Source organism: Equus asinus, chromosome X (assembly GCF_041296235.1).
Source record: "Equus asinus isolate D_3611 breed Donkey chromosome X, EquAss-T2T_v2, whole genome shotgun sequence".
Classification (NCBI taxonomy): domain Eukaryota; kingdom Metazoa; phylum Chordata; class Mammalia; order Perissodactyla; family Equidae; genus Equus; species Equus asinus.
This window is the reverse complement of record NC_091820.1, coordinates 114,085,428-114,110,958: the sequence shown is the minus strand read 5'-3', so window position 1 is coordinate 114,110,958 and position 25,531 is coordinate 114,085,428. Positions and strand designations below refer to the sequence as shown.

Genomic DNA, 25,531 nt, shown 5'->3' with positions numbered 1-25,531 from the left:
TCTTATGGAGAGTCTGGAATTTGATCTCAACAAGTCTAAATGCCTGGTGCTTGATCCTTTAGGGCATTTAAGATTTCTTAACAGCAGTAATGCTGGGAACAGGCCAAAATGTATGTGAACTGTGAGTGATAAATGAAAAGAGCCAGACCATCGATGGAGTGACCATATGTCCCAGTTTTGTTTTCTTTTCCCTGGCATAATTGTTAATAGTGCCTTCTTTCAATCTTAAAACTGTCCTGGTTTGGATGAATAAGTAGACGTTCATGCTATCTGTTGGATTGATTGATTTATACCAACAACAATAAAAAACGTATTAAGCTTAATTTTTAAAGTAGGCACTAAAGATATGTTACAAATAAATACAACATGAAACAAGTTTCAATTAAAAAAATTGTTTTTATTTTAAGTTTGTAAGACTGAAAGAGGGTGATTTGTAGGTAACACTTTTGTGAAAGCTGTTCCTTGATAGCGTCAGGAGTCTATTTTATGTTTTACTTTGGGTAATCATCAAATTTTCAGCTTGCTAGTAAGTTCTAGTAATTTCTTTATTGGCTTATTTATTTAGGATGTATTTTCTCTTCATAGTTATTTAGTAATATGAATTATTGTTACAAGTCATTGCTCTTTACTAGCAGCATCGATTCATGAAGATGATGTTTGATTGCTCTCGGGAAATTTTTTTAGCCTATCCAGTTCATTTTTACAAGCAAGATTAGGACGGCAAACTTGGAAAGAAAATTTCCCTCACCTGCCCCTTTATTCACCCACCCCTACCCTTGGCAGAAAGAAAAAATGATCTAAGGGTGACCCCAGACCAAGATAGGGAAATAGGAGTAAGAACGTGAGCTATCTCTAATAATGATGATGATAATGATGATAATAGTAATAATTATGTAGGTGCCATTGCTTGAGCATCTTCTATGTTCTGGGCATTGTATTAAGCATTTAATTTCATTTTAATCCTCACAGCGACTTCTGTAAGGTAGGTGTACAGATCAGAAAATCGAAGCTCAGGGAAGTGATTTTTCAAGGCCACACAAGCCAGTAAGGCAGGGTTTGAACCTGGGTCTTTTTGGTTCCAGAGCCCATGATCTTTTTACTACATCATGTTGTCTTTCTAATATTTTAGCAATTATAAGACAAATCAATGCTATACTTTCCTGGTTAAGATAGCAGTTTTCTTTAAACAACTGTAATTTTCTTTTCTAAGAGTGAGGGGGCCTGAGAGCTATATTAACTTGAAAGGGGGAGTCTGATGTAGGACCTCTGAGCTGGGATGGGTGGTTGGTGATACTGGGGCCTAGAGTTGGAAATGGCTGGGGGCTTTTTAGTAAAATCATAGGGGAAATTAAAGAGAACTTATTAGGTACTGATTCAGGGTTGAGGAGTCAGGGATAGTGAATGAATTTATTAGAATGGTTTCGTGAGTTAGGACAAAAAGAATAAAGAAAACAGGGAAAGCATCATTGGGATAATAGAGTCCTGTATTGATTGTTGAGATAGTTCAGCTAAGAAATTTACTGAGGTCCTATTAAGCATTTTCTAACATGATCAGAACCCAGAGAATGATATCTTAATCAGGTTAGATGGCTAAGAGGAGAGCAGACTTGACTTGAAGAGGATGAACCTGTTACCCAGCTGCTTTGATCTTAGGGACCTTGAGGGTAGAACTTAGGGACTTTAGAGCCTTGGAGAGTAGATAGATATTGGTTATAAGAATGGGCCCAGTTTAGTCCCGACCCCTCAAGATCAGTATCCTTGAAGTCCTAGGCTGAGGAGGGAACAGAAGACCAGATAAGGCGGAGACAACTAGGAGTCCTTGGAAGGGATTGATGAGATATACACAGATTAAAAGTTTTACTGAGAGATTGAGATATTACTGTAATTTACATTGCATAAATTATACCCTGGAATTCCTTTAATACACTTGAACTGACTGTGTGCTTAGCTGTAGTGGCCAAGATATTGGGAAATGGCACTGTCCAAAAAGGGAAAGTGGCGAAGGGCCAGGAAACTGTGGAGATGTTTGAAGATAAGTCCCCTTCTCTTTTGATTCTCAGTCGTGGCAATAGAAAGAAAACTGAAGCAAAGCAGTGGTAGGACGTCTCTTTGGGGAGAACCCTAGAACCCTGTGAGGACAGTTTTTACTACATCACTAAAATTGATGCCTCTTTTTATAGCACATTCTAAATTATGAGTTGACTTTAAAAATAGGATAATAGTATGCAATCAATTCAAGCAATAATCCTGAGATCAACCTTGTATTTCTGCCAATCCTGGGTGAAATTTTTGATGCTTGGCATTTAGAGCTTATTGTTTTATTTCCTCCATACTTCAGATCATAAAAATTGTTTGACAAATTTTCTGAATAATTTACTGAAACTCTAGGAGGCCTCAGTTTTTAAAAATATTTCAGTAGGAAGAAAATGAAAATCTTGAATAAATTTTATTTGCTAACTAGAATTCAAAATAGGATGTTAAAAATACCTTTTAAGGGGCTGGCCCGGTGGCGCAGCCGTTAAGTTTGCACATTCTGCTTCGGTGGCCCGGGGTTTGCTGGTTTGGATCCCGGGTGCAGACCTATGCACTGCTTGGCAAGCCATGCTGTGGCAGGCATCCCACATATAAAACAGAGGAAGATGGGCATGGATGTTAGCTCAGGGCCAGTCTTCCCCAGTGAAAAGAGGAGGATTGGCAGCAGATGTTAGCTCAGAGCTAATCTTCCTCAAAAAAAAAAATCTTTTAATACTGTCTTTTCATAGAGTTGGTGGCTCTGGTACCGTGGTGGTCAAGGTCAAGGGTTTGATCTTCACAAGTAATAAGATCTTTAGTGTTAGAAGAGATCTTTGTTGTTTCCCAGTTCGACTTTCTACCTAAGGAAGGAATCTCCTCTTTAGCATCTCTGTCATGTAGTCGTTTAAACTTTGCTTGAATATTTCCATTTGTGAAAACAGTACTTTTTTGAAGCTTTGTTCCTTCCAGTGCCATAGTACATAGCTCCTGTGTAATCAACTTACCATTTTATGGACATCCCGTTGGTCACAGGGTCAGTCTCCAGTACTAGGAGAAATTAATTCTAAGCATTCATATGCATATGAAGGACAGGTCATGCTTACCCCATAGTTCTAAATTTTTTTCCAGATTCAGAATGAGGCATTTTAAAATTAGCTAGTTTTAAAGAAATTAAGTATCTTATTAGATAGTCTAGAAAAATCACTCAAACTTTCACCTTTTTTTCTTTCGTCATTACAGATATTGAGACAAATTGTTTAGAAGAAAAAAGCAAGAGAGACTATTTTACACAATTGGTATTAGCATGTTTGGTAAGTTTTAAAAAACGCTTTCCTTTTCCAAATTTTACGTTGAACAGTTGTAATCACCGTTTATTGTGTTAATGGAGGAAGATATTGATATCAGTTGACTATTCATTGTAAGTTGAGATTTGGGTTTTGAAACAGAATGCTTTATAAAATTAGACACGCTAATTATTTCTATGAAATAGGCATGCTACCATATCACTTAACCTATCTATACATATAAAACCTTAGGTGATATTCCTGACCTAGTAAGTTCCTAACTAAGGAAAGAAGGTAAGCATCTATCAAGTGAGTAGAAATGATGTGGACAACTTTAAACTGAACAGTTTCTCATAAACTCTTTATTAGGCAAGGAGAAAAAGAATGGAGGTAGTTTAAAAATAATAAATTCTGGAACTTGTCATAATCATTGTCTAGTAAACCATTTTATGTTCATAAATTTAGAACCAAGGAGAAAAGCCATTACTCAGACCTGGAAGAATGTCCTTGTCTTTGCTGTACTAGAATTTGACTTAAACAGTAGAAACCAAAGAAGGCTGAAGTGCTGTATTATCTTAAAGAAGATTCAGTTGATAGACTCAATTTTAATCAGGATTTCATTAGTAGTTCTTGTCGTTTTTAGGCTGGGGACAGCATGCATATAATTTTTTAGTAAGTTTTTTTAAAGAGCTATATGTTATATTTTTCAATATTTGGAGAATCACCACTTTTGTTAAATTGAAGTTCCAAGCCTTTTTATAGATTATAAATTGTGTGTGTGTGTATATATATAAAATGTGATTTTAATGTTCTTACTTGGGAAAATTATTTTGAATATATTTCAGATTGTGGATGCATAGTTGGAATGCTAAAATAAATGGCTTTTAATATTTTTTAATACAGTATTTAGTTTCAGACACAGTTCTAAAGGAACGCCTGGATCCAGAAACATTGGAATCATTAGGACTTATCAAACAATCACAGCAATTCAATCAAAAGTCAGTTAAAATCAAGACAAAACTCTTGTAAGTACATGTATGTTTCTGTTGTAGATCATGTACCTGAGTATGTTGTTTAGTTATTATTTTGAATACTAGAAGTTTCTAAAGGAAGTTTGAAGATTTTGTTTCTCGCTCTTAGCATGTCTTCTGTTTTTTCCTTTTAAAAGTAGCGTGTGATTATTGACTCAGCAGTGAACTTTACCTGTGTGAAACCAATGTTAATTTTTTTCCATATTAGAAGTTAAAATAATATTCACTGCTTTTATTATTACTAATAAAATATTTTACAACTATGGCTATCCTCGAGGGTATATTCCTCATGATGGGAACAGTGGTATGTTATTGTTCCTTGGGATTAGCAGTTTGTTTTCCTTTTGTTACTGGTTTTCCCTGTTTAATTAACATTGGGGTGTCTTTTATGAACCACTGTTATTTTCTCTCCTAAAAGATGCACAAAGAGGTAAACTTTCAACAACTATTCTTATGATTGTTGTATATAAGAGAGGTGGGAAAATTCAATGAGAAAAACACATTACTCTTATGCAAGGTTGTTAATTGAAATTAATTTTATCCCCCTATGATTATCTAATTTCAGTTATAAGCAGCAAAAATTCAATTTGTTAAGAGAAGAGAATGAAGGTTATGCCAAGCTGATTGCTGAATTGGGGCAAGATTTATCTGGAAATATTACAAGTGATTTAATCTTAGAAAATATCAAATCTTTAATAGGTAAGACATATATCTATATATAGTATATGTTATTAAGATAAGTTTTTTGACTGTTGGAGAGTATCCATAAAGACAAAATGAGTGCATTCCCTCTAGGTTTTTTTTTTTCAATTAAGAAATGAGAGAATTGTCCAGCTTATATTTTTAAGATTTTATCAGTAGTAATAACATTTGGGATGATATTAGAAATCTTTTTGTCCCTATTACTTGTTTGTTTGTATTAGTTTTTGCTCTCTCTAGTATTTCTATCTTTAATTTTTAAGTATTTCTCAATAAAGAAAATAAGCAAATGTGAAAGTTTAATAAAATCTTCAGTGAACTCTTGAAACGTGGCGATATTTAGTTGTTTTGAACTTGATTTAAAAATCCCTTTACAGGGACTTTGATCCACACCTTATTTTATGTTTACAGCAGTCCGTTAAAGTAAGTGCAGCAGATGTTGTAAAAGTGTAGCAGATAGAAAAGTGTTATTCCACCTACCTTTTAAATAGAATTTCTTCAGCATTTTTCTTTTTATTTGCATTGAACATTTGGAGGAAATAGGTGGCTTCTATAGAAGGAGGAATGAATGGTAGAAAAATAGGGTAATCATGATTTTTCAAGAAGGAAAGAACTTTTGCTATTATTTGTTAGGTGTTGTGCTATCTTAGGGAAGGTTTTGCAACACCTGGATGTCTTAGGTTTTGAGACCTGTTGGAGAGGTCATATCCCTGCTTCACTGGTTATATTTTAGGAGATGCTTATGTTCAACTTGTTAGTTCTTTCTCTGTTTTTGAAATTTATGTATGACTAAGAAAGAGAGAGGAAGTGTCCCAATCCTTATCCCCTTCCTTTAGTGCTATATGTGGTGACCCAGAAAAAACTTGATTTACTATGATCATCTTTGTTTTTGGCTTAGACTTTTGGTGACCAAGAGGTATAGAAAGTAAGGAGCTCAATTTACCCTTTCCTTTGAAGTCAGTCTAGTTCTGGCAGCTGATTTACTCTCTTTGCTACTTCCTCCCATTGTCAATTTAACACCAAGACTGGCAGACCCCCGAGGGCTGCAGGGCTCTTGCTTACCTGCGTGGCAGTGACCCATTTTTTTTTCTACTTTATCTCCCCAATCCCCCCTTGTACACAGTTGTATATCTTAGTTGCAGGTCCTTCTAGTTGTGGGACAGTGACCCATTTTTAAAAATCCTCCTGTAAGGTTTCCTTTCTATTCTTTCCAGGGTAGGTAGGCTCCATATTTTTCCTGCAGCATTTTAATGTAGCTTCAGATGCTTGTCCGTACTGCTTTGCCATAGGTTTGTCTTCCTTTGTATCCTGCTATGCACTTTCTTTAGATAGTATTCCCCACATAAAAATTCTGTGCGGTGTAAGCGCCTCACTTGTTTTTGTTTTCAGTTTATCTGCCTATTTGTTGACATATCTTGTCTGTCCTCATTTCTTCTATTTTTTTGTCCTTGTGAGAGGGATTTTCTTGAAGGTGTACTTTTACCCAATTGGGAAAATGTACACTACTTTCTTTTCTTGAACTTTGCCCTCATAGAGGACAGGTTATTTTACTATCTCCGAAGAACAGTGTGGCAAACTCATGACACACATGCATATTCCACGAGTATAAACAATTTGATTTTGTGGGTTAAACCTTATTCTGGTCCATCAAGTGTGCTGTGAAGCATACTAGGCCAGAAGAACTCAATGTCACCTCATCAGTGTAGCCTTCCGTGGCCACCTGCCTCGACACTCCCTAGTAGTCACTATTTTCCCTCTGAGCGCTTATCACCATATAATACACAATGTATTTTGTTCCCCAGCCCCACTTGAACGTAAGCTCCGTAAGGACAAGGGGTTTTGTCTATTTTTCTTTAGTACCTCTAACCTCCGTGCCTGGTACATAGGTGCTGAATAAATAGTTGTTGAAAAATGAATGAATCTTTCCTCCATTCTTGTAAAGTTTATAATGATTCTTAGCCTCTTTTCCCTGACATGGAGGATTTTAGAAAGTTCATCTCCCTGGTTCAGTGTTTGTTTCTCTGTGGCCAGCTGACTCCCTTCTTTCCCCCATTGTCTGAGAAAGGAGTTTTTCATTGGCATGAAAATTGAGATTAAGATTTCAATTCCAGTGAGTACTTTTTCAGTGTTAGAATTTATTGGATTTCCCTCTCAGTGCAGACTCCATGCAGGCCTTGTCTCATCTGGCCAGAGAAGTTCACTGACACAGCATCCTGTTTTTCATGGTATGTTTGGATGAGTTTCCCCGTATTTATTTGCATTGTTTTCTCTTTAGGAGCAGTCTCGACAGATAATACCTCATACAAAGCTATCTCAGGTCTGATCTCCTTCACTAGCCATTGGCAGAACTTACATCTAGTTTGGGAGGTATGCATTTGAGATGCACTTATGTTTCAGGGTACTTGGTCTGATCAGGAGAAATCCTTATTTATTATCCTTTAATTAAAAGATAGTTACTTGCTCCCTAAAAGATTCTGGCACATCAAAATGTTTATATCCTAAATATAAAAGACACTGTTTATATCCTGTCAGATAGCCTGGGCTTTTTAAGCAGAACCATTATGAGTCTGCATGGTGGTTGTGATCTCGAGACTGACACTAAATTTGAAACACTTACTAAATAGCAATGGATAGTGATTAGTAGCCTCTTGAGTTGCCAAGTCATAGACCCCACAAAAATGATCCCTGCTTCAAGATGGCAAAAAGCATCTTTTAGAAATTAGAGGAAAGGATGTCAGAGATGGACTCCTTTAATTGCTGAACTAAACTATAAGCACTCTGCTCTACTGAATGCCCTTCAAAAAAAGTAATAGCTAGGTTTTCTTTCCTTTTCTTCTGTCTAAATTAGTGGTCAGCAAACTTTCTGTAAAGAATTAGAAGTGAATATTTTTTTGCTTTGTGGGCCATATGGTTTTTGTAGAAACTATTGGGCTCTGCCATTGTAGTGGTGGAAGCAGCCGTAGACAATATGTAAATAAATGAGTATGTTTGTGTTCCAGTACAACTTTATTTACAAAAAGTGAGTAGATTTGACCCATAGGCCGTAGTGTGCTGATCATTGCTCTAAATCAAAGTTCTGGCTAAAAATTAGTCATGGAGCTAAGTTACTTGAGTTTAGTTTTGGAGAGTGAAAATGGTTCTTCCAGGTTTTGGCTTTAGTGGTCCAGAATCATTTTGGCCTAGCCTCTAACCCTTTGCTTCTCACCCCAAAGCAGAACCCTCTTCGCCAAACCTCAGAACCTTCATTTGTCACCTGCTGTCCAAGGTTGTAGGTTTGACCGGGGATTGGGAAGGGTAGGGTGAGAGTCTCTGCCCCTTCAGTCTCGCAAATCCCCTTGGTTGCTTGTCAGGTGACCAGAGAAACATTAAAAACAAAATAAAACTCCAAGCCAAATGATTTTATTCTTAGGTAGATTATGGGACATTTAACCCCTTTAAGTACGATATCTTGAGTATAGTTAGTATTTGATCTTTGGACTAGTCTGGATGTAAGGGCCATTCAGCCTAGAAGCATCTTATCATTGTATCAGCTCCCTCCTATCCATTTGAAAGGGAAGCCAGTTGACTGCCTCCTTTACCTAAGTTTTTGCTTTATTGAAGTTTCTTTACTATAAACTAGTTGTGGAGAAGTTGTTTTTCTCTACTATGAAAAAGAAGACAGTGTTCTCCAGCATGGATTTTTAAAAATATTCTACTTATATTTTGTTAGGTGCATTTCTCTGCATCTTGGTTCTCTGGTTGAGACGTGCAGTTTTTTTTTTTTTGCAAATACTATTTCTTAGGAGTAGTTTAGCATAGGTTTTTATTAGCCTATTTTAGTCTATTTGGGCTGCCATAGCAAAATACGACAGATTGGGTGGCTTATAACAACAGAAATATATTTCTTACAGTTCTGGAGGCTGGAAGTCCAAGATCAGGGTGCCAACATGGTTGGGTTCTGGTGAAGGCCTTCTGGGTTGCAGACTGCTGACTTCTTGCTGTATCCTCACATGGTGGAAGGGGCAAGGGAACTCTCTCTCTCTTTTTTTAATGTAGTTTATCTGCCTTTTACCTTTTTTTGTTTGTTTTTTTTGTGAGGAAGATTGTCGCTGAGCTAACGTCTGTGCCAGTCCTCCTCTATTTTGTATGTGGGACACTACCACAGCATGACTTGATGAGTGGTGTGTAGATCCACGCCTGGGATCCAAACCTGTGAACCCTGGGCAGCAGAAGCAGAATGCACGAACTCAGTCATTATGCCACTGGGCTGGCCTGGGAGCTCTCTCTTTAAAGTGTGCTTATCTCATTCATGAGAGCTCTGCTCTCAAGACCTAATCACTTGCAAAAGGCCCACCTCCTAATACTATCATACAGGGCACATTAGAATTTCAACATTGTAATTTTGGGGGGAAACACACATTCAGACCATAGCATAGCCTGTTTCTAAAGTAGTTCTAGATGCCGGATCATGTCCTTTTGTTCAAAACATGGTTTTTCTCTGTTTCGGAAGGTCCATTCTGTCAGGAACATGATGATTGAAGCTATCATTCTGTTTTCTTGTCTGCAACGTACAGGCTGGATGTCTCTCCCAGTCATGTTTACAATATTACCTTGGTCTTTTTTTTCCCCCCTAAGAATCTCAATTTGGCCTATTCCTACAATAGCCATTGCCAGTTTAATCGTATTTTTTTGCTGTTAGTTGCAATCACTTGCTCTAATATACTGGCCATCTTGTCTGTCTTTGGTGAAACTTTGGTTACTTTTCAGTGCATTTCTTCAAAGATGTATCATCCAGAAGGTATGAACTCTCCTCAAGGGTAGGGAAGGCATTTTATTAATCTCTGTATCACAAGCACCTGGCACATAATGGTGGGTAGTTATTTAATGTTTATTTAAATGAAGGAATGAATCCATGGCCTTTACGTCCACCATTTCTTTATTTTTCCACTTGTTCCCTTCCAATATGGTTCTCTCTTTGTTCCTCGAAAGGCATTATATGTGTATATATATTCCTTAATGTAACTGGGGATAGTGGTAGGGAGGTAGGCTTCTCTCTCTCAAGATCACATGACTGCTGATGCTTGGACTGGACAAAAGCCTTTCTAAGATGCTTGAGCACAAGAGTGCCTTTGTTCTGCCACAACTGCCATTAGAAAAAAATTATTTGGACATTTCAAGCTTACTGATTGTTACTGGAGTCTCATTGTATATGAAATAGCTTAACTGTTACTTAAAAAATCTTTAAGGTTTTAAAAATCATTTTCTAAATCCTTGGTTTGGTTACTTTTTCCAACTTATGTAGCAAAGGTCATTCTAATTAATTGGACTAACTTATGGCACCTGAGATGTGTAATAGAATATTCATAAGCCAGTTTTTCTTTTGTGAAAGATTGATACCTGTTATAAATAAAAGTGCATACCTCTTCTAGACTACTGCCTTAAATTGTACCTGGAAAGAAATTGGTAGGTAGTTGACAGTACGGATTGCTGTTAGAATAGCCTTGATGGAGTAACACGGTTAAGTAAAACATGTCTGTGGTTCACATTGTAACACAGTGAAAATATAAACTTTAAAGCAATGTGAATGAAACAGAACATTTCCATGTGACATATTGCTTGCTGTTCTAGTCCTTATTCACAGGTTTTGTGTATATAGCTTAATGGGTAATTATAAGCCAGCCATTTTTTCAAAATTATATTTAATGTATCTTTTGTCCTCTCTGGTAGAATAGAGTATTATTCATTTTTATTTAGTGATTGAATTTTTGTATTTAGTAAATGTAGGAGCACTTATAAGGTTAAAGAGTGCTAGATCTTCTGTAATTGATTGTCAGTGTTACAGTAGTTTGGAGGCATTTTTGTTTTCAGCTTTATTCAGGCATAATTGACATACAATAAACTGCATATTTGAAGTGTACAGTTTGAGTTTTAACATAGTATACACCTGTGAAAACATCGCCACAATCTAGATAATGCACATTTCTATCACTCCCTGCTGCCAAATTTCCTCTTGTCCCTTTGTACTTCATCACCCCTTACTCCCTGCTCCCCAGGCAACCACTTATCTGCTTTCTGTCACTATAGATTAGTTTACATTTTCCAGAATTCTTTTATAAATGGAATCATATACTGAGTATTCTTTTTTTTGTCTGGCTTATTTCATTCAGCATAATTATTTTGTGATTCAGCCACGTTGTTGCTTGCATTAATAGTTCTTTATTTGTTATTACTGAGTAGTATTCCATTGTATATGCTACAGTTATATACTCTATGTGCTACAATTTGTTCATTCGCATACTGATGGACATTTGAGACTGCCTATTATAAATGAAACTGCTATGAATCTTTGTATGGACATAGACATTTATTTCTGTTGGGTAAATACTGAGGGATGAAATGGCTGGGTCATATGGTAGTTGTAAGTTTAACTTGTAAGGAAACTGCCAGTTTTACAAAGTAGTTGTACTGTTTTACATTTTCTGTTTCCACCAGCAGCATTTAAAAATTCCAGTTGCTATTTTTGAGTCACTTTTACATTCGTAGGCCATATTTTTGGGGGGTACAGGGAGAGGCAAAAATGTTTAGAAGTTTCCTCCCCAGAACTTTAGGTAAACATCTCTTTGGAGAATTTATGAAAATCTGGAACTCTTTTCCTTAAGACATAATCACTGCATTAGTCCTTTTTTTCCTTAGTATGAAAAATGGTAGAAAACTTTGGATTTCATAAAAAAAAGGAAAGAAATAGTTCTTATATTTGGAGAGTTTAGCTTTCTAAGTGATTGCTAAGATACTGTGAATCAGACATTAGTTTTATGGCATTTAATATAATTAAGTATGGAGTTGTTAGAAGTAACTCTGGAACTCTCTTATAAAATAGGTTATATAAGAATTTTCTTTGAAAAATCCTGTAAGTCATCCATAAGGTACAGTGTTTAGACCTAACATCTCTCCCTAAGTTCAACACAGTTGTTCTTTTCCTTCAGCCTTAGAAGAAATCAGTGTTTATTTGCTTGGTCCAATGAAGTGGATAGCTTGCATTTAGGGGCTATGTATAGTGAAAAATATGTAATTTAAAATACTAGGATTTCATTCAGTTTGATGGACAAAGCATGTGGGGACTGACATAAACTGAGGTAACAGCAGATTGATAGCTTGTGCTCACTATGGATCATAAGCATACATTTTACTGAGGGGAATGGTGGGTGGAATTGCCTATATTGTTTAAATTATATGTTTCTCTTTTTTTCTGTGTATAAATGGTTGCATTCTCAGAAATTAAATGCACATGATATGATTGCACTATAGTATTTATAATTATGGTAACAGTTGAAGTTGAATGCAAATAGAGGAAATAGTGTGTTAAGAGTAGGGTGACTGATAGGAATGTGTATTAAATCCATGTCCATCAGCCCTTTTTAGCTTACTTTAGGAGATTAGTAAGGATAAGTAGCCATAAGAACTATGCCATATGCAGTGCTTCTTTCTTTATCCTTTTCCTGCTCTATCTAGATTGTCTGTTTTCTTTCCTTCTCTCTTTGCTTGTGTTGTCTGTACTCCTTCATTATGTCCCCAACTCCTTGGTATTCTCTCATTTATTTAGTATCAGTAGTATACCCCTTTTCCCTTTAGAATCTTGCCAAAAACCATGAATATAAATCAACAGTACAATTATGTTTTATAGCTTTGTTGTGTATGTAAGATAAACTAAAAAATGATTCTAAAAATGTTGGTCTACTTTCATGAACCTGAACTTTTAATTGTTTATCAATATTTCAAATAGTTCTGCATAAAACATTAAAAAAAATCCCTTTAGTTGCCTACTCTTGTAAAATGCGTTGTTTGATTTTCATATTTTGCTAAGAATTAAAAATGTGGATGTCTTTCACCAGCCTGAGACAAGTGTGGCATAGAAGAATGTTTACTTGACTTAGTCGCATAGGTCCTGGCCTCCAGCCCCAGCCCTGTCATTAACTCACTTTGTAATCCTGGGCAGGTCACATTTCTCATCTGTAAAATGTGGGAAGTGGACTTGATCTTAAAAATTACGAAGATTTCCCTCTGGGGCAGGGGAAGCAAACTTGTAAAAAAAGTTGTTTTTAAAAACATTTGTATCTTGTATAAGTTGTCCTTGAAAATTAATGGCTTTACTAAAAATGATGTATAATCACCTTTGAATTTGTGTATATCTCATCTGTTACAGGATGCTTTAATCTGGATCCCAATAGAGTTTTGGATGTCATTTTAGAAGTGTTTGAATGCAGGCCAGAACACGATGACTTCTTTATATCTTTGTTAGAATCTTACATGAGTATGTGTGAACCGCAAACACTGTGTCATATTCTTGGGTTCAAATTCAAGTTTTACCAGGTAAAAAAATATATGTGTATATGTGTGTGTGTGTGTGTGTGTGTGTGTGTGTGTGTGTGTGTGTGTATGTATAGGTTAATTTCATGATTTTATATGTACACCTTAATTCGAATTTTATTTGTAAAGGTTGGTTTGAGCTTAGCCTTTTTAGCAGAGGCTATAGATAAATAGATAGTTAACAATGCGATGTGATAAGTACTATATTAATAGTATGAGTGATGTGATGTGAAAGTCTAGAGGAAAGTATAATAAATTTTTGCCTTGGGAAAGGTAGAGTCAGGGAAGGCTTGACCGATACAGTGTAACCTGTTTTTAACCTGGTCCTTGAAGGATGAGTAGGAGTTTGTTGAGAGTTGTCTGTGCAGAAGTAACAAATAGTGTGAGAATGAAGACTGGCAGTATGAATGTGCATAACAGATTGGAAGAAGTGGTACATAGTTTGATATGGCTGGATTGTAAGAAGTGGGGAAAAGAGGACAGCAAGTGAAGTTGGAAAGGTGGGTGCACTTTACATTGTCAAGGGCCTTGAATACTGTAAGTTACAATTTTATTGTTCAAGACCATTGGAATTTTTTATGGATGTGAATAAATTCTTAAGGCATATCTCACGTTTTTCAGTTAACCCACTGCAGTAGTTATTTAGCAAATCTATCCCTCTGATTATTTCTCTTTCAATCCATCTTTCATATTATTACTACTGTTACATTCTAAAAGAGATGTAATTCACACAGTGCTCAAAAACCTTTGCCTGTGGGATGAAATTCAAACTTCTAAACATGGCAGAAAAGGCTCTTCACAGTCTAGCCCTATTCTTTCTTTCCAGCCTCATCTTTAGTGATTTTTTTCTCAAATCTAATATTCTAGTAATATTAAATTACTAGCCATTTCTTGAACTTAGGTATAGACATTGCTGTGTATAGACTTTTGTTTACATGCAGTTCCTTTAATTGGAAAACTGTTCTTCCCCAACCCTATCACCTGTCTTTTCTTCATCTTGTGAACTCCTGTATATTCTTTTTTTTTTTTTGAGGAAGATTAGCCCTGAGCTAACTACTGCCAGTCCTCCTCTTTTTGCTGAGGAAGACTGGCCCTGAGCTAACATCCATGCCCATCTTCCTCTACTTTATACGTGGGACGCCTACCACAGCATGGCTTGCCAAGCGGTGCCATGTCCGCATACGGGATCCGAACCAGTGAACCCCGGGCCGCCGAGAGGCAGAACATGTGAACTTAACCGCCGCGCCACCTGGCCGGCCTCTACTGTAGATTCTTTAAGATCAGTGCTACTTGCTCAGAAAAGTCTTGGCTAACACTTCATTCACGCAGAATTAGTCACTTCTTAATCTCTATTCTCATAAAAATTGCACAGACTTCTAGCACTTATCAAATTATATTAGAATAAATTATGTCTATCTCCTTGGCCAGATTGTGAGCCATTTAGGGCAGGGTTTAATGTTTTACTAATTTCTCTGGATTATTTTACTGCTTAGCCCATAGTAAATGCTCACTAATTGTAAATGAGTGATCTATATTTAGGAAGATAACTCTCTTGGTAGCATGGAGGATTTTGATGTAATAAGGCCTCCACTGTCCTTTTCGTGTAGCTTTCCTAATTTGTCTACCTGCCTAGGATACTCAGCTAGTCAAGAAATACTCATTTATTGAGTGTTCATAATATGCTATTGCTTTGCTAGGCACTGAGGATACTCTGGTGAAGATCTATTCCTGTCCTCTGGAGCTCAAGTTTGGGATAGTAAGATGATTTTTTTTAGGATTCTCAGATGATATACCATCTACTGCCTCTGCTTATCTTTTATTTTCCATTCTCTTGGATGCTCTGGAAGAGAAATCAGAGCAGAACTTAAAAGCATATAGCTTTTTGATACCAAACAAGACACATAGCAGGGTTTTTGGGCAAGAGGACTTCACCTTTGTTAAAAAATTAGTGATGGCAGCTGCTTCTGTTTCTACCAGCAACCAGGGAGTCCACTCTTAGTACAGGGAAAGAGAAGTTCAAGTATTTCATCACATTTTAAGAGGTACCATGATTGCTTTGGATTTAAGAACATGAAGCTAACTGCTGAAGTGACAGGATAGCTCAAATTTAACTTGGGCATGATTAATTAGAATATAGGTTAGGGCTTTGGAGACTGTAGGCTTCAGAGCATATTGCAGTGAATAATGATGACCTGCTGCATAACATCAAATATTGTTAGTTGAATGTGAGTTTTAGAATTAAAGTTTTTTTATATGAAAATATTCCTCATAATGGTAACACCTTTTGAGCTGAATTAAAATATCCCTGGGGGGTTGACAACGTTGGAACAGTCCTTTTTTTCGTGGATAATGGACCTTTTTCTTATATAAGAAATATCCGACCATGAAACATTTGATTTAGAAATAACCTATTATCGGAAAGAGTAACTCTCATATTGCTTTGTGTAGCACCATTCCCTTGTTTATACTGCCTGAGCTATCTTGTTGTTGTGAGAATCTGCAGTCTTAAGGACCACTGAAGGCAGGGGAAGAAAGCTCAGAGATTTTAGATAACTTCTGGTCTGAAAGGTAAAGTAAGGAAAACCATGAAAATCAAGAACTGCTTAGGGGATGTAACCCTGGGAACTGGCTCCTGGGCATGTATAGTCACTCTCTGTTGGTCCCTTGTCTTACTCCACCCTCCCCTCTTCCTATCACTTCTCAAAAATGTTCACTCCTTCTGCCCATAACCCTTATTTTCACTAATTGCGAATTATTTGGATTAAGAGGCTTCTTTTTTTTTTTTCTCTTAATGCTAGGACTTCTAGACAAAGCTAATTATTTCTGCTGTGAAATCAGTCGGAGTGATTTTATTCTAGTTTCAACCTGTGACCAGCTATACAGGATGTTTTGATTTGGAAGGGTGGTAGGGGATGTACGATTTAGAGCACATGACCATTTTGGAAAATTGGGCAGGCACATCTGCTTAATTCCCCTAACAGAGATTGCTGCCATAGAGGGTTTAGGGACACTGTGAGAGTTAGCACAAAGAACACGAAGAAAGGAGTACTAGTAAGTGTGAGGGTACCAAAAGACAGACAAACTTCGTTGGGGTTGTCTCGCCACAGGAAAGAGGAAAGAGGTGATGACTCTCACCCGTATCACAGCCCCTTGATTTCTGGATTCAGAACACAGTAATAGTAGTAGTAATAGTGGTACCATAGTTAGGCACTATTACAACCTACATTCATTCATTTAAGAAATATTGATTTTGAGTATCTCTTACGTGCCAGGTCATGTTCTAGGTTCTGGGGCTACATCTGTAAACAAATTTGTGATGCTTACATTCTAAGTAAATTATATGGTATGTTAGAAGATGATCAATGAGATGGGGCAAAAAAAAATTTAGAGCAGGATAAGGAAGATTGGGAGTGCTGGAATGGTAGGTTACAATTTCAAATAGAATAGTGAGAGTAGACCTCACTGAAAAGGTGAGATTTAAGCAAAGAAATGGAGGATGTGAGGGTGTAAACTGCAGATATCTGGGGAAGAGCCGCTAGGCAAAGAGAGCAGCCAATGCAAAGGCCTTAAGGGTGTGAGCATGCCTAATGTGTTGAAGAACAGCAAGGAGATCACTGGCTGGATCAGAGTGATTGAGCGGGCGATTGGTAGGAGATGAGGTCAAAGATGAGGGACCAGATCATACAGTACTAGTGAAAGGTTTTTGACTTTGATGCTGGGTGAAGCCAGTGAAGAGTTTTGAGTAGGAAAGTAATGTGATCTGAGATAGTTTTTTCGTTTTGTTTCTCTTTTACTTGTTCATTTTATTATGAACATTTTTAAACACATAGGAAAGAATGAATAGTGTAATGAATAAATACCCATAACCCTCTCACCTAGAAGTATGTTTATTAACATGTTGGTATACTTTTTTGGAAATATTAATTTATATTACAGATATCATGAACATTTACTCCTAGATACATTAGTTTGTACTTTTTAAAAGTAAGGACATTTTTCTATATAACCATGATACCAATTTCATACCTAACTGGATTGCTATCATACAGTAAACTCAGAACATACTCAGATTTCCCAAATTGTCCCCCAAATGCATTTTACAACTGGTTTGTTCAAGTGATGATTCAATCAAAGACCACATATTATATTTGATTGTTAGGATACTTCAGTCTCTTTTAATTTAGAATAGTGTCCCCCGCTTCCTTTAAAGGCATTGACTTATTAAAGAGACCATTACCATAGAAGACTCCACCTTTTGGATTTAACTAACTATTTTTTCTTGCTTGGTTTAATTTGTTCTTTGTCCTGTCTTTCTTATATACTTGGAGTTAGGCATAAAAGCTTGACTATGTTCAGGTAAAATATTTAATGGCAAAAATATTTCATTGATTGTGCTATATGTTTCATATTGCAAAACATCGAATGTCTGTCTGACTTTTAATGTTCCAGTAAGTTGATGACAGTTTAATTACTCCAGTATACGGTGACATTTTTTCTCTTGTCAATAGCAGGTTATCTGCAGGTTGATACTTTGGCACCATGTGAATATCCAGTTTTTCATCAACATTACATAAAGTTGTTTAGAATATGTGAATGATTCTTTCCTGAGACAGTTATCTCCTTAGGGGTTCTGAGTTGTTGACTTACTAATTTTATCATACCTTCTACATTTATTAGCCATCATCCTTCTATAACTAGCAGTTGTCCCTTACTAACTTGCGTTGTTTGGTTACCCTGAAATACAGTTCCTACTGGAAAGGCAGGACAAATGCTTTAGTTTTTTTCCCCCATTAATTACTAGCTATCAGAGTGAGGAGTCTTTTTTCGCCACCCCTAATGGTGACGTGAATGGTGTGTGTGTGTGAGAGAGAGTGAGAGAGAAGAGAGGCAAAAAGAGAGAGTGTGCATGTGCTTTTTGACTTAGGTTTTCAAAGAATTAGTATGGTTATGATAGCAGTGGAAGTTGATGAGATTCTGCATATATTTTGAAACTGGAACCAATAGTATTTGCTGATGGATTAGAGACAGAGTGTGAGAAAGTAGAGTTAAGGACTATCCTAATGTAGTTTTTGGGCCGAGCAGCTAAAAAGATGGTGTTATCATCAACTGAAGGTAAGAGTGTTGGGGGTAGGAATCAGGAATTCAGTTTTGGACATATTAAGTTTGAGATGTCTGTTAGATATCCAAGTGGAGATGTGGAGTGAATAACTGGATGTGTGGATCTGGTGTTTGTGAGAAAGGACTGGGCTAGAAATAGAAATGTGGATGTCAGAAGCACATAGATGATATTTAAAGTTGTGATAGTAGATATATCACCAAGAGTTGTATATAGAGAGACAAGAGAAGAGAACCAAGGACTGAGGGGGCACTCTAATGTTAAAGGATTGGGAGAAGAGGAGGAACAAGCAAAGGAGGTATAAATGGATCATATAATGTTAGAGGAAAACAAAGAGAATATAGCATCTTGAAAGCTAAATGGAAGAAGGAATGATCAACTCTGTTAAATGCCTCTGATAGGTCATTTAAGATGAGAACTAAAAATCAATCAGTGAATTTAGCAGGGAGGTCAAAACTAGCCATTTTGGTGGAGCTGGAGTCATGTTAAGAGAGAATGGGGAGAATGGAATTGGAGACAGTGAGAATAGACAACTCTATAAAGGAGTTGCTACAAAGAGGCACAGACAAATGGGGTGGTAGTTGGCAGGGAGGAGAAGTGAGCTCAAGAGAGATTTTTTCTTTGAAGGTGGGAGAGTAAATACATTTATATGCTAATGGAAGTGAGTAGAAAGGAGGAAAATTGGTGATGTAGGAGAGAAAGAAGAGAATTATTGGAGTAGTGTTCATGAGTTGGATAGAGAGAATGGAGTTTATGGCATAAGTGTATGGATTGACTTTAGGAACATAGAGAGTTCATCTATAATAATAGATGGAAAGACAGCATATGCAGGTGCAGTTGTTGCTAGGTGGATAGATGTGATGGTGATAGTTTGTAGAAGTCCTGTTGATTGCTCCAGTTTTCTCACTGATAGAGAAAGCAAAGTCATCAACTGAGAGAGAGGATGAGAGAGGAGGTATTAGAGGTTAGGAGAGAAGGTAGAAAATAATTGTGTAGGAGAGCAGGAGAGTGAATGGACAAGAGAAATAGAGTATGATTGGCTAGCAGCGTTAAGGACCCACTTGAGGGTGGATATGTGAAATTGGAGTTTTGGAGGGGTTGTAGCTATTGGTTATATTGAAGTTTAGAATAGGGAGTGAATGATTGAGATAGGGTAGAGGAGATCTTTGGAAGAGAGGAGTTCAAGGAACTGAGAGGCCAGCATGATGGAAGTATCACTTACATGTATATGAAAATCACCAAAAATTAAGAAAGGAATAGAATCAGAGAAAGTGACAGTGAATCAGAAGCTAAGACCATTGCTAAATGAAGGACAGTGACCCAGGGGTCCATAGATGGCAACAATAGGACATCAATGAAAATGGCAAAGTAGGGAACTCCAGAGCTTTTCTCCCCTCTGTAAAAGCAACTAATGAACTGGCAAAAATTGTCAGTCAACTTTTACACAACTCTGGAATTTAGTAAAAAAAAAAACTTAACAACAACCAAGGAAAGGCCTGTTAAAGAAAGAAGCTGCTGCTTTAGGGTTAGAGAGCACTGTGACAATTTAAATTGCCTGCCTTCTATCCCGCACACCCAGATTGATAGTAGCTGTGAAGATAGAAGCCTGCCCTCCTAGTGCAGATTGCTAATGCCAGAGGATACAAAGAATTGTTCTCAAAGAATCGTGGGTCTTGGTCTGTCTGGCTGCTCTCTGAAGGATTGGCACAAGGGCCTGTCTTTGTTTTGCCTGACTGAGAGCATCCCCAGGGCTGGGGCAGCTTTTCCCAAAAGCGTCGCAAGGCACTACTATTGGCTTTAGGATCCAGGAGCAAGAGACAACAGCTGCATAAGCAATAGAGAGACTGAAGGCCTGGGAAGGAAGAACTTGATAAGGAGATATGCAAGGGAATGAGAGCTTTTATAAAGCCCCTGCGTATACTAGGGAATGGGGGGGTGGGGAGGGCCATGCACGTGCCCAGAACTGGATGCATGCTCAGAAAAAGGCTGAGAAGACACTAAGCTATTTTCTCTGGCTGGCCTTTAGACTGCACAAACAGTAAGTAAAGACTAAGGCAGAATCGTAAATGGCCTGGCCAAGTGTTCAGGAGTACCCTAATACACAGCCATTGTGCAAAGACTGGGAGAGTATTTTTTTCTTTTTTCTTTCTCTCTCTCTCTTTATTTTTGGCTTTAGGCCTTTAAGAAAACTCAAAACACTAGCTGACCACTAAGCTAACAGAACACAGATTTCAGTGGCCACATATGACAATAATACAGACTTTGCAAAAGGAGTTTAGAAAAGTCACTAAACAAGCAGAACAATAACCCACAATAAGCAGCATCAACAAACTCCAGAGAGGGGACAGAATCTGATTTTCACAGTTGCCACATAATATTCAAAATGTCCAGTTTTCAACAAGAAATAATGAGATATGCAAAGAAAAGTATGGCTCACTCACAAGGAAAAAAAGATTAATAGAAACTGTCCCTGAGGAAGCCCAGGAAATGGATTTACTGGATAAATAATTTAAATCAGCATTCTTAAATACCCTAATGATCTGTAGGAAACCATGGGCAAAGAACTAAAGGAAACCAAGAAAGCACTGTCTCACCAGAGAATATCAATGAAGAAATAGAAATTATAAAAAAGGAACCAAGCAAATCCTGGAGTCAAAAAGTATGATAAGTGAAATGAAAAATTCACTAGAAGGGTGTAACAGCAGATTTGAGAAGGTTTGAGAAACAATCAGCCGACTTGATAAGTCAATTTAACTTATCCAGTCTGATGAGCAGGAAGAGAAAAGAATGGAGAAAAATGAGCAGAGCCTGTGAGGACTTGTAGGACACCATCAAGTGTACCAGTATGTGCATTATGGAGTCCCAGAGGCAGAGGAGAGAGAGAAAGGGACAAAAACCATATTTGAAAAAATAATGGTTGAAAACTTACCAAATTTGATGAAAGATATGAATCTCCGCATCTAAGAAGCTCCACGAATACCTAACAGGATAAACTCAAAGAGATCCACACTAAGACACATTATAATCAAGTTGTTAAAAGCCAAAGACAGACTCTTGAAAGCAGCAAAATAGATGTGTCCCATTGCATACAAGAAATCCTCAATAAGATTAACAACTGGGTTTTCATCAGAAGGCAGTGGGATGGCATATATAAAGTGCTGAAAGAATAAAACTGCCGACCAAGAATTCTGTATCCAACAAAACTATCCTTCAAAAAATGAGAGATTATGACATTGAGATAAACAAAAGCTGGAGGAGTTTGTCGCTAGTTGACCTGCCCTACAAAAAATGCTAAAGGGAGTCCTTCAGGCTGAAGTGAAAGGACACTAGACAGGAACTTGAAGCCATATGAAGAAGTAAAGAACACTGGTAAAGATAACTACATAGGTAAATATAAAAGCCAGTGTTACTGTATATTTTGGTTTGTGGCTCCTCCTTTTTTCCTATATGATTTAAAAGGCAAAGGAATAAAACAATTACAAATCTAATTGGCACACAACGTGTAACAATATAGATTGGGGAGGGATAGAGATGTATAGGTGTAGAGTTTTTGTATACTATTGAAGCTAAGTTGGTATTCAAACTAGGTTATTATGAGTTTAAAATGTTAATTGTAATACCCAATGTAGCCACTAAGAAAATAACTACAATATAAACAGGACAAGAGAAGGGAATCAAAATGGTTCACTACAAAATAATCAAACACAAAAGAAGTCAGTAATAGAGGAAATGAGGAACAAAAGATAAGACATAGAAAGCAAAAGAAAAATGGCAGAAGTCCTTCCTTGTTAGTGATTAAGTGTAAATGGATTAAACTTTGTAATTAAAAGGCAGAGTTTGGCAGAATGTATGAAAAAAAGCATGACTATATGCTATCTATAAGAGACTCACTTTAGATCCAGAGGTACAAATAAGTTCAAAGTGAAAGTATGGAAATAGATATCCCATACAAACAGTTTCCAGGAGAGAGCTGGGGTGGCTATGCTAATATCAGACAAAATAGACTTTAAGACAGAAATTTTTACAGTAGACAACGAAGGGCATTATATGTTGATAAAAGGGTCAACCCATCAAAATGCAACAGTTATAAACATAGTCACCAAACAGAGCCTCAAAAAATATGAAGCAAACATTAATAGAATTGAAGGGAGAAATAAGACTGTTCCATAATAATTGTTGGATGTTTCCATACCCCACTCTGATTAATGGATAGAACAACTAGACAAAAGATCAATAAGGAAATCGAGACTTGAATAACACTATAAACCAATTACACTTAACAGACATATATAGAACACTTCACCCAATAATAGTAGATTACACATTCTTCTCAAGTACACATGGAACATTCTCTAGGATAGACCCTATCTTGGGCCACAAAAAAGTGGCAATAAATTTAAAACATTGAAATTATACAAAATATCTTCTTTGCCCACAGTGGAATGAAACTAGATCACAGCAATAGTGAGGGATGGTGAGTGATAGGAAATTCAAAGCTGGGTGAGCTTTAGGGAGGGTAGAGGGAGAAAAGTCTGGAAACACCAATAAAAGGCAAAGATGACTTGTAGCCCACTTCTAGGCCTAGTATTGTGTGGGGTCTGGGGAAGGGAGCCAGCGCTTGACGGGGTTACAGTGGGAGTGGTATTCCTAGGGAGTGCTAGGCTTTGTTCAAGCATGAAGGTGAAGGGAACATTTAGAAGAGAGATTCAGGATATAGGGTATTTTCCTGAGGATGGATCATGAATTCTAGAGGATTCCACGGAAGTTTTTTAAGAATGTGGAAAGATGAGATAGGACAGAACAGGGATTGTGCAGAGCAGTATAAGGCTTAGAGTATGGGAGTTGACGTTTGGCCTGGGTGTTGGGGGCTTCTTGTGGTGACTCATTTAAACAAAGAAAATGGGAATAATGAGAGTATTCCTGGTTGATTCAAGTCAGGTAGTGAGCTTTTGTGAATTTGTGCTGAAACCCTGACCACCATTTGTTATGATGGGAAAATGTTTTGATACTAAATAACCATTTATAAGCATTTAGAATTAAACTATTAAGTTGAAAACTTCTCTTAAAAAATGACAGTGAAATATGCCTTCTTTATATGATATCTGTTACTTTGGTTAGCTTCATATGTTATGTGAATAACATCTATCACAATTGTGGGGGAAGCCTTACTTACAAAGATCTCATTTTCACTGTTGAGTCGGAGCAGAACATAATGTATTGTCACTGCTTGCTTTTTATTTGCATTTGGTCATTTAGTAATTGCCAGTTGTTCTCACTTTACTTTTCCATTCTGGCCCCAAACAGTTTAAAAATTAGGGAAAAGTCTTCTTGATAGATAGCATTCAAAGATCTTTCTGTTTTGTGTAGACTCTGAAGGATTGACCTGGAATTGGCCATTCTGTATTTTAAGTTGTTGATTTCTCTATGTGTAATATGTATAGACATCTGTTTCGAAGGGCAGATCAGTTCACAAGCAGATATACTTAGCACAGAACCCAAGAAATAATAGGGAGAAAAGTGTAAAGCAGACACAGATGATTCTGCACTTCCAAATTTGTCAGTCTTATCTATCTGCATCTCCACTAAGAACTACTGGAAAAAGCAAGTTAAGAAAATACATGTATAAACAGAAACCCGAACTAAATACTATGCAATATAAAACCTCTTATTTGATTCAGTTTTTATATTTTATTTGAATATTAGCATGCATTGTAAAATGTGTTCATTTTTGCAACTGCTTTCCTTGTGCTCATCAAAAGATATTCCAGTGTGAAAGAGTATATTGACATAATTGTTTTTGTTTTGAATTCAGATGTTATTTATGATCAGGAAGAGCAACGAAGCTTCTTGTTGACCTAGAGTTATTTAATCTAATTGTTCTTAATTATTGGTAGGTAAAGGATATGATTTTGTACTTTATGCACTAAATAGAAACTTTTCTTTTGTTTTTCAAGGAACCAAATGGAGAGACTCCTTCATCTTTATACAGAGTTGCAGCAGTACTTCTACAATTTAATCTTATTGATTTAGATGATCTTTATGTGCATGTAAGTCAAGTGGGCTGCTAAGAATATTTGCTTGTCCATCCCAGGGCTGGGGGAGAGGAGTAGGCAGCCATATAGCACTCCAAGGTTGGTCCTAGGCTCTCAAGTCTTAATTTTTGAAGCTCTAATGCATTATTGCTTTGTGTTTACTTTATAAAGTGAATGAATTTAATTCTTTGACAAATTATGAAAATCAGATACCTTTTGTGTTGCTGTTACAGGGTTTAAGGTTGGATATGAAGTTAAAGTTCTTAATTGTCATCAAGGCGTATCTCATGGGGAGAGAAGTCAAATTCTAACCAATGTGGTTTCAGACTTCTCTATTATACACAAATTATGAGAAATATGGGAGTACCTAGATACTTCTTCCTTCTCCCCAAAATGCTATCTTTAGGTATTCAGGATGAATGGAGAATTCTTCATATATATATTTTTTAAATGGTTTTTCTTGTGTTTTTACTGGGTAATAAATGACTAGTATTGTGTTTTCATTGCTGGGTCCAGGATCTAGAAGAGTGTGCATGTGATTGTGATTGATGACCTCTAGTTTAGCAACAGTTTAGCCTGTCAGTTTGAAAAAACTTGATTTGTAGTATAGAGATTCCTGTTTTATTAAGTTGTGCATTAAGATATGTATGAACTTAAATCAAACCTGTCCAAAGCTGACATTATCTTCACTGCCTTTGAAATCACTTTCTAACTTCCTTGCCTATCATTATGTATTGTGGTTACAGAGTTGAGTAAAACTTGATCTCTACCTTGGAAGCAGTCATAGTCTAGCAAGGGAGAAAACATTTTGCATTGTATAAGTACTATATTTGAGGTATTTACAAAGTACTGTGGGGACTCACAATAGATAGTGACCATCTCTGTCTGTGGGGCTTTTGGAAGGCTTTACCAAACTAGTGATGTTGAACTGGGATCTTGATAGATGAGTAGGTATTGGCCAGGCTTAAAAGGTGGGAAGCTTTGTGGGTAGAATTAACTGAGTATAAAGGCAGG

At 36.8% G+C, this 25,531-nt stretch overlaps 1 protein-coding gene across 17 annotated transcripts in view; it reads left to right on the top strand.

Moving 5' to 3' along the window:
- The window catches only part of THOC2 (THO complex subunit 2), a 103,481-nt gene that overhangs the window by 22,067 nt on the left and 55,883 nt on the right, over positions 1-25,531 (top strand). For all 17 annotated transcript variants that reach the window (XR_006522410.2, XR_011499938.1, XR_006522409.2 and 14 more), the window contains exons 5-9: positions 3,253-3,323; positions 4,200-4,321; positions 4,893-5,026; positions 13,206-13,372; positions 24,440-24,532. Coding sequence is in view for 13 of the 17 variants with exons in the window: in XM_014839213.3 (XP_014694699.1) it covers positions 3,253-3,323; positions 4,200-4,321; positions 4,893-5,026; positions 13,206-13,372; positions 24,440-24,532 (587 nt within the window). In the remaining 4 variants the exon portion in view is untranslated. The remainder of the gene's footprint in view (positions 1-3,252; positions 3,324-4,199; positions 4,322-4,892; positions 5,027-13,205; positions 13,373-24,439; positions 24,533-25,531) is intronic.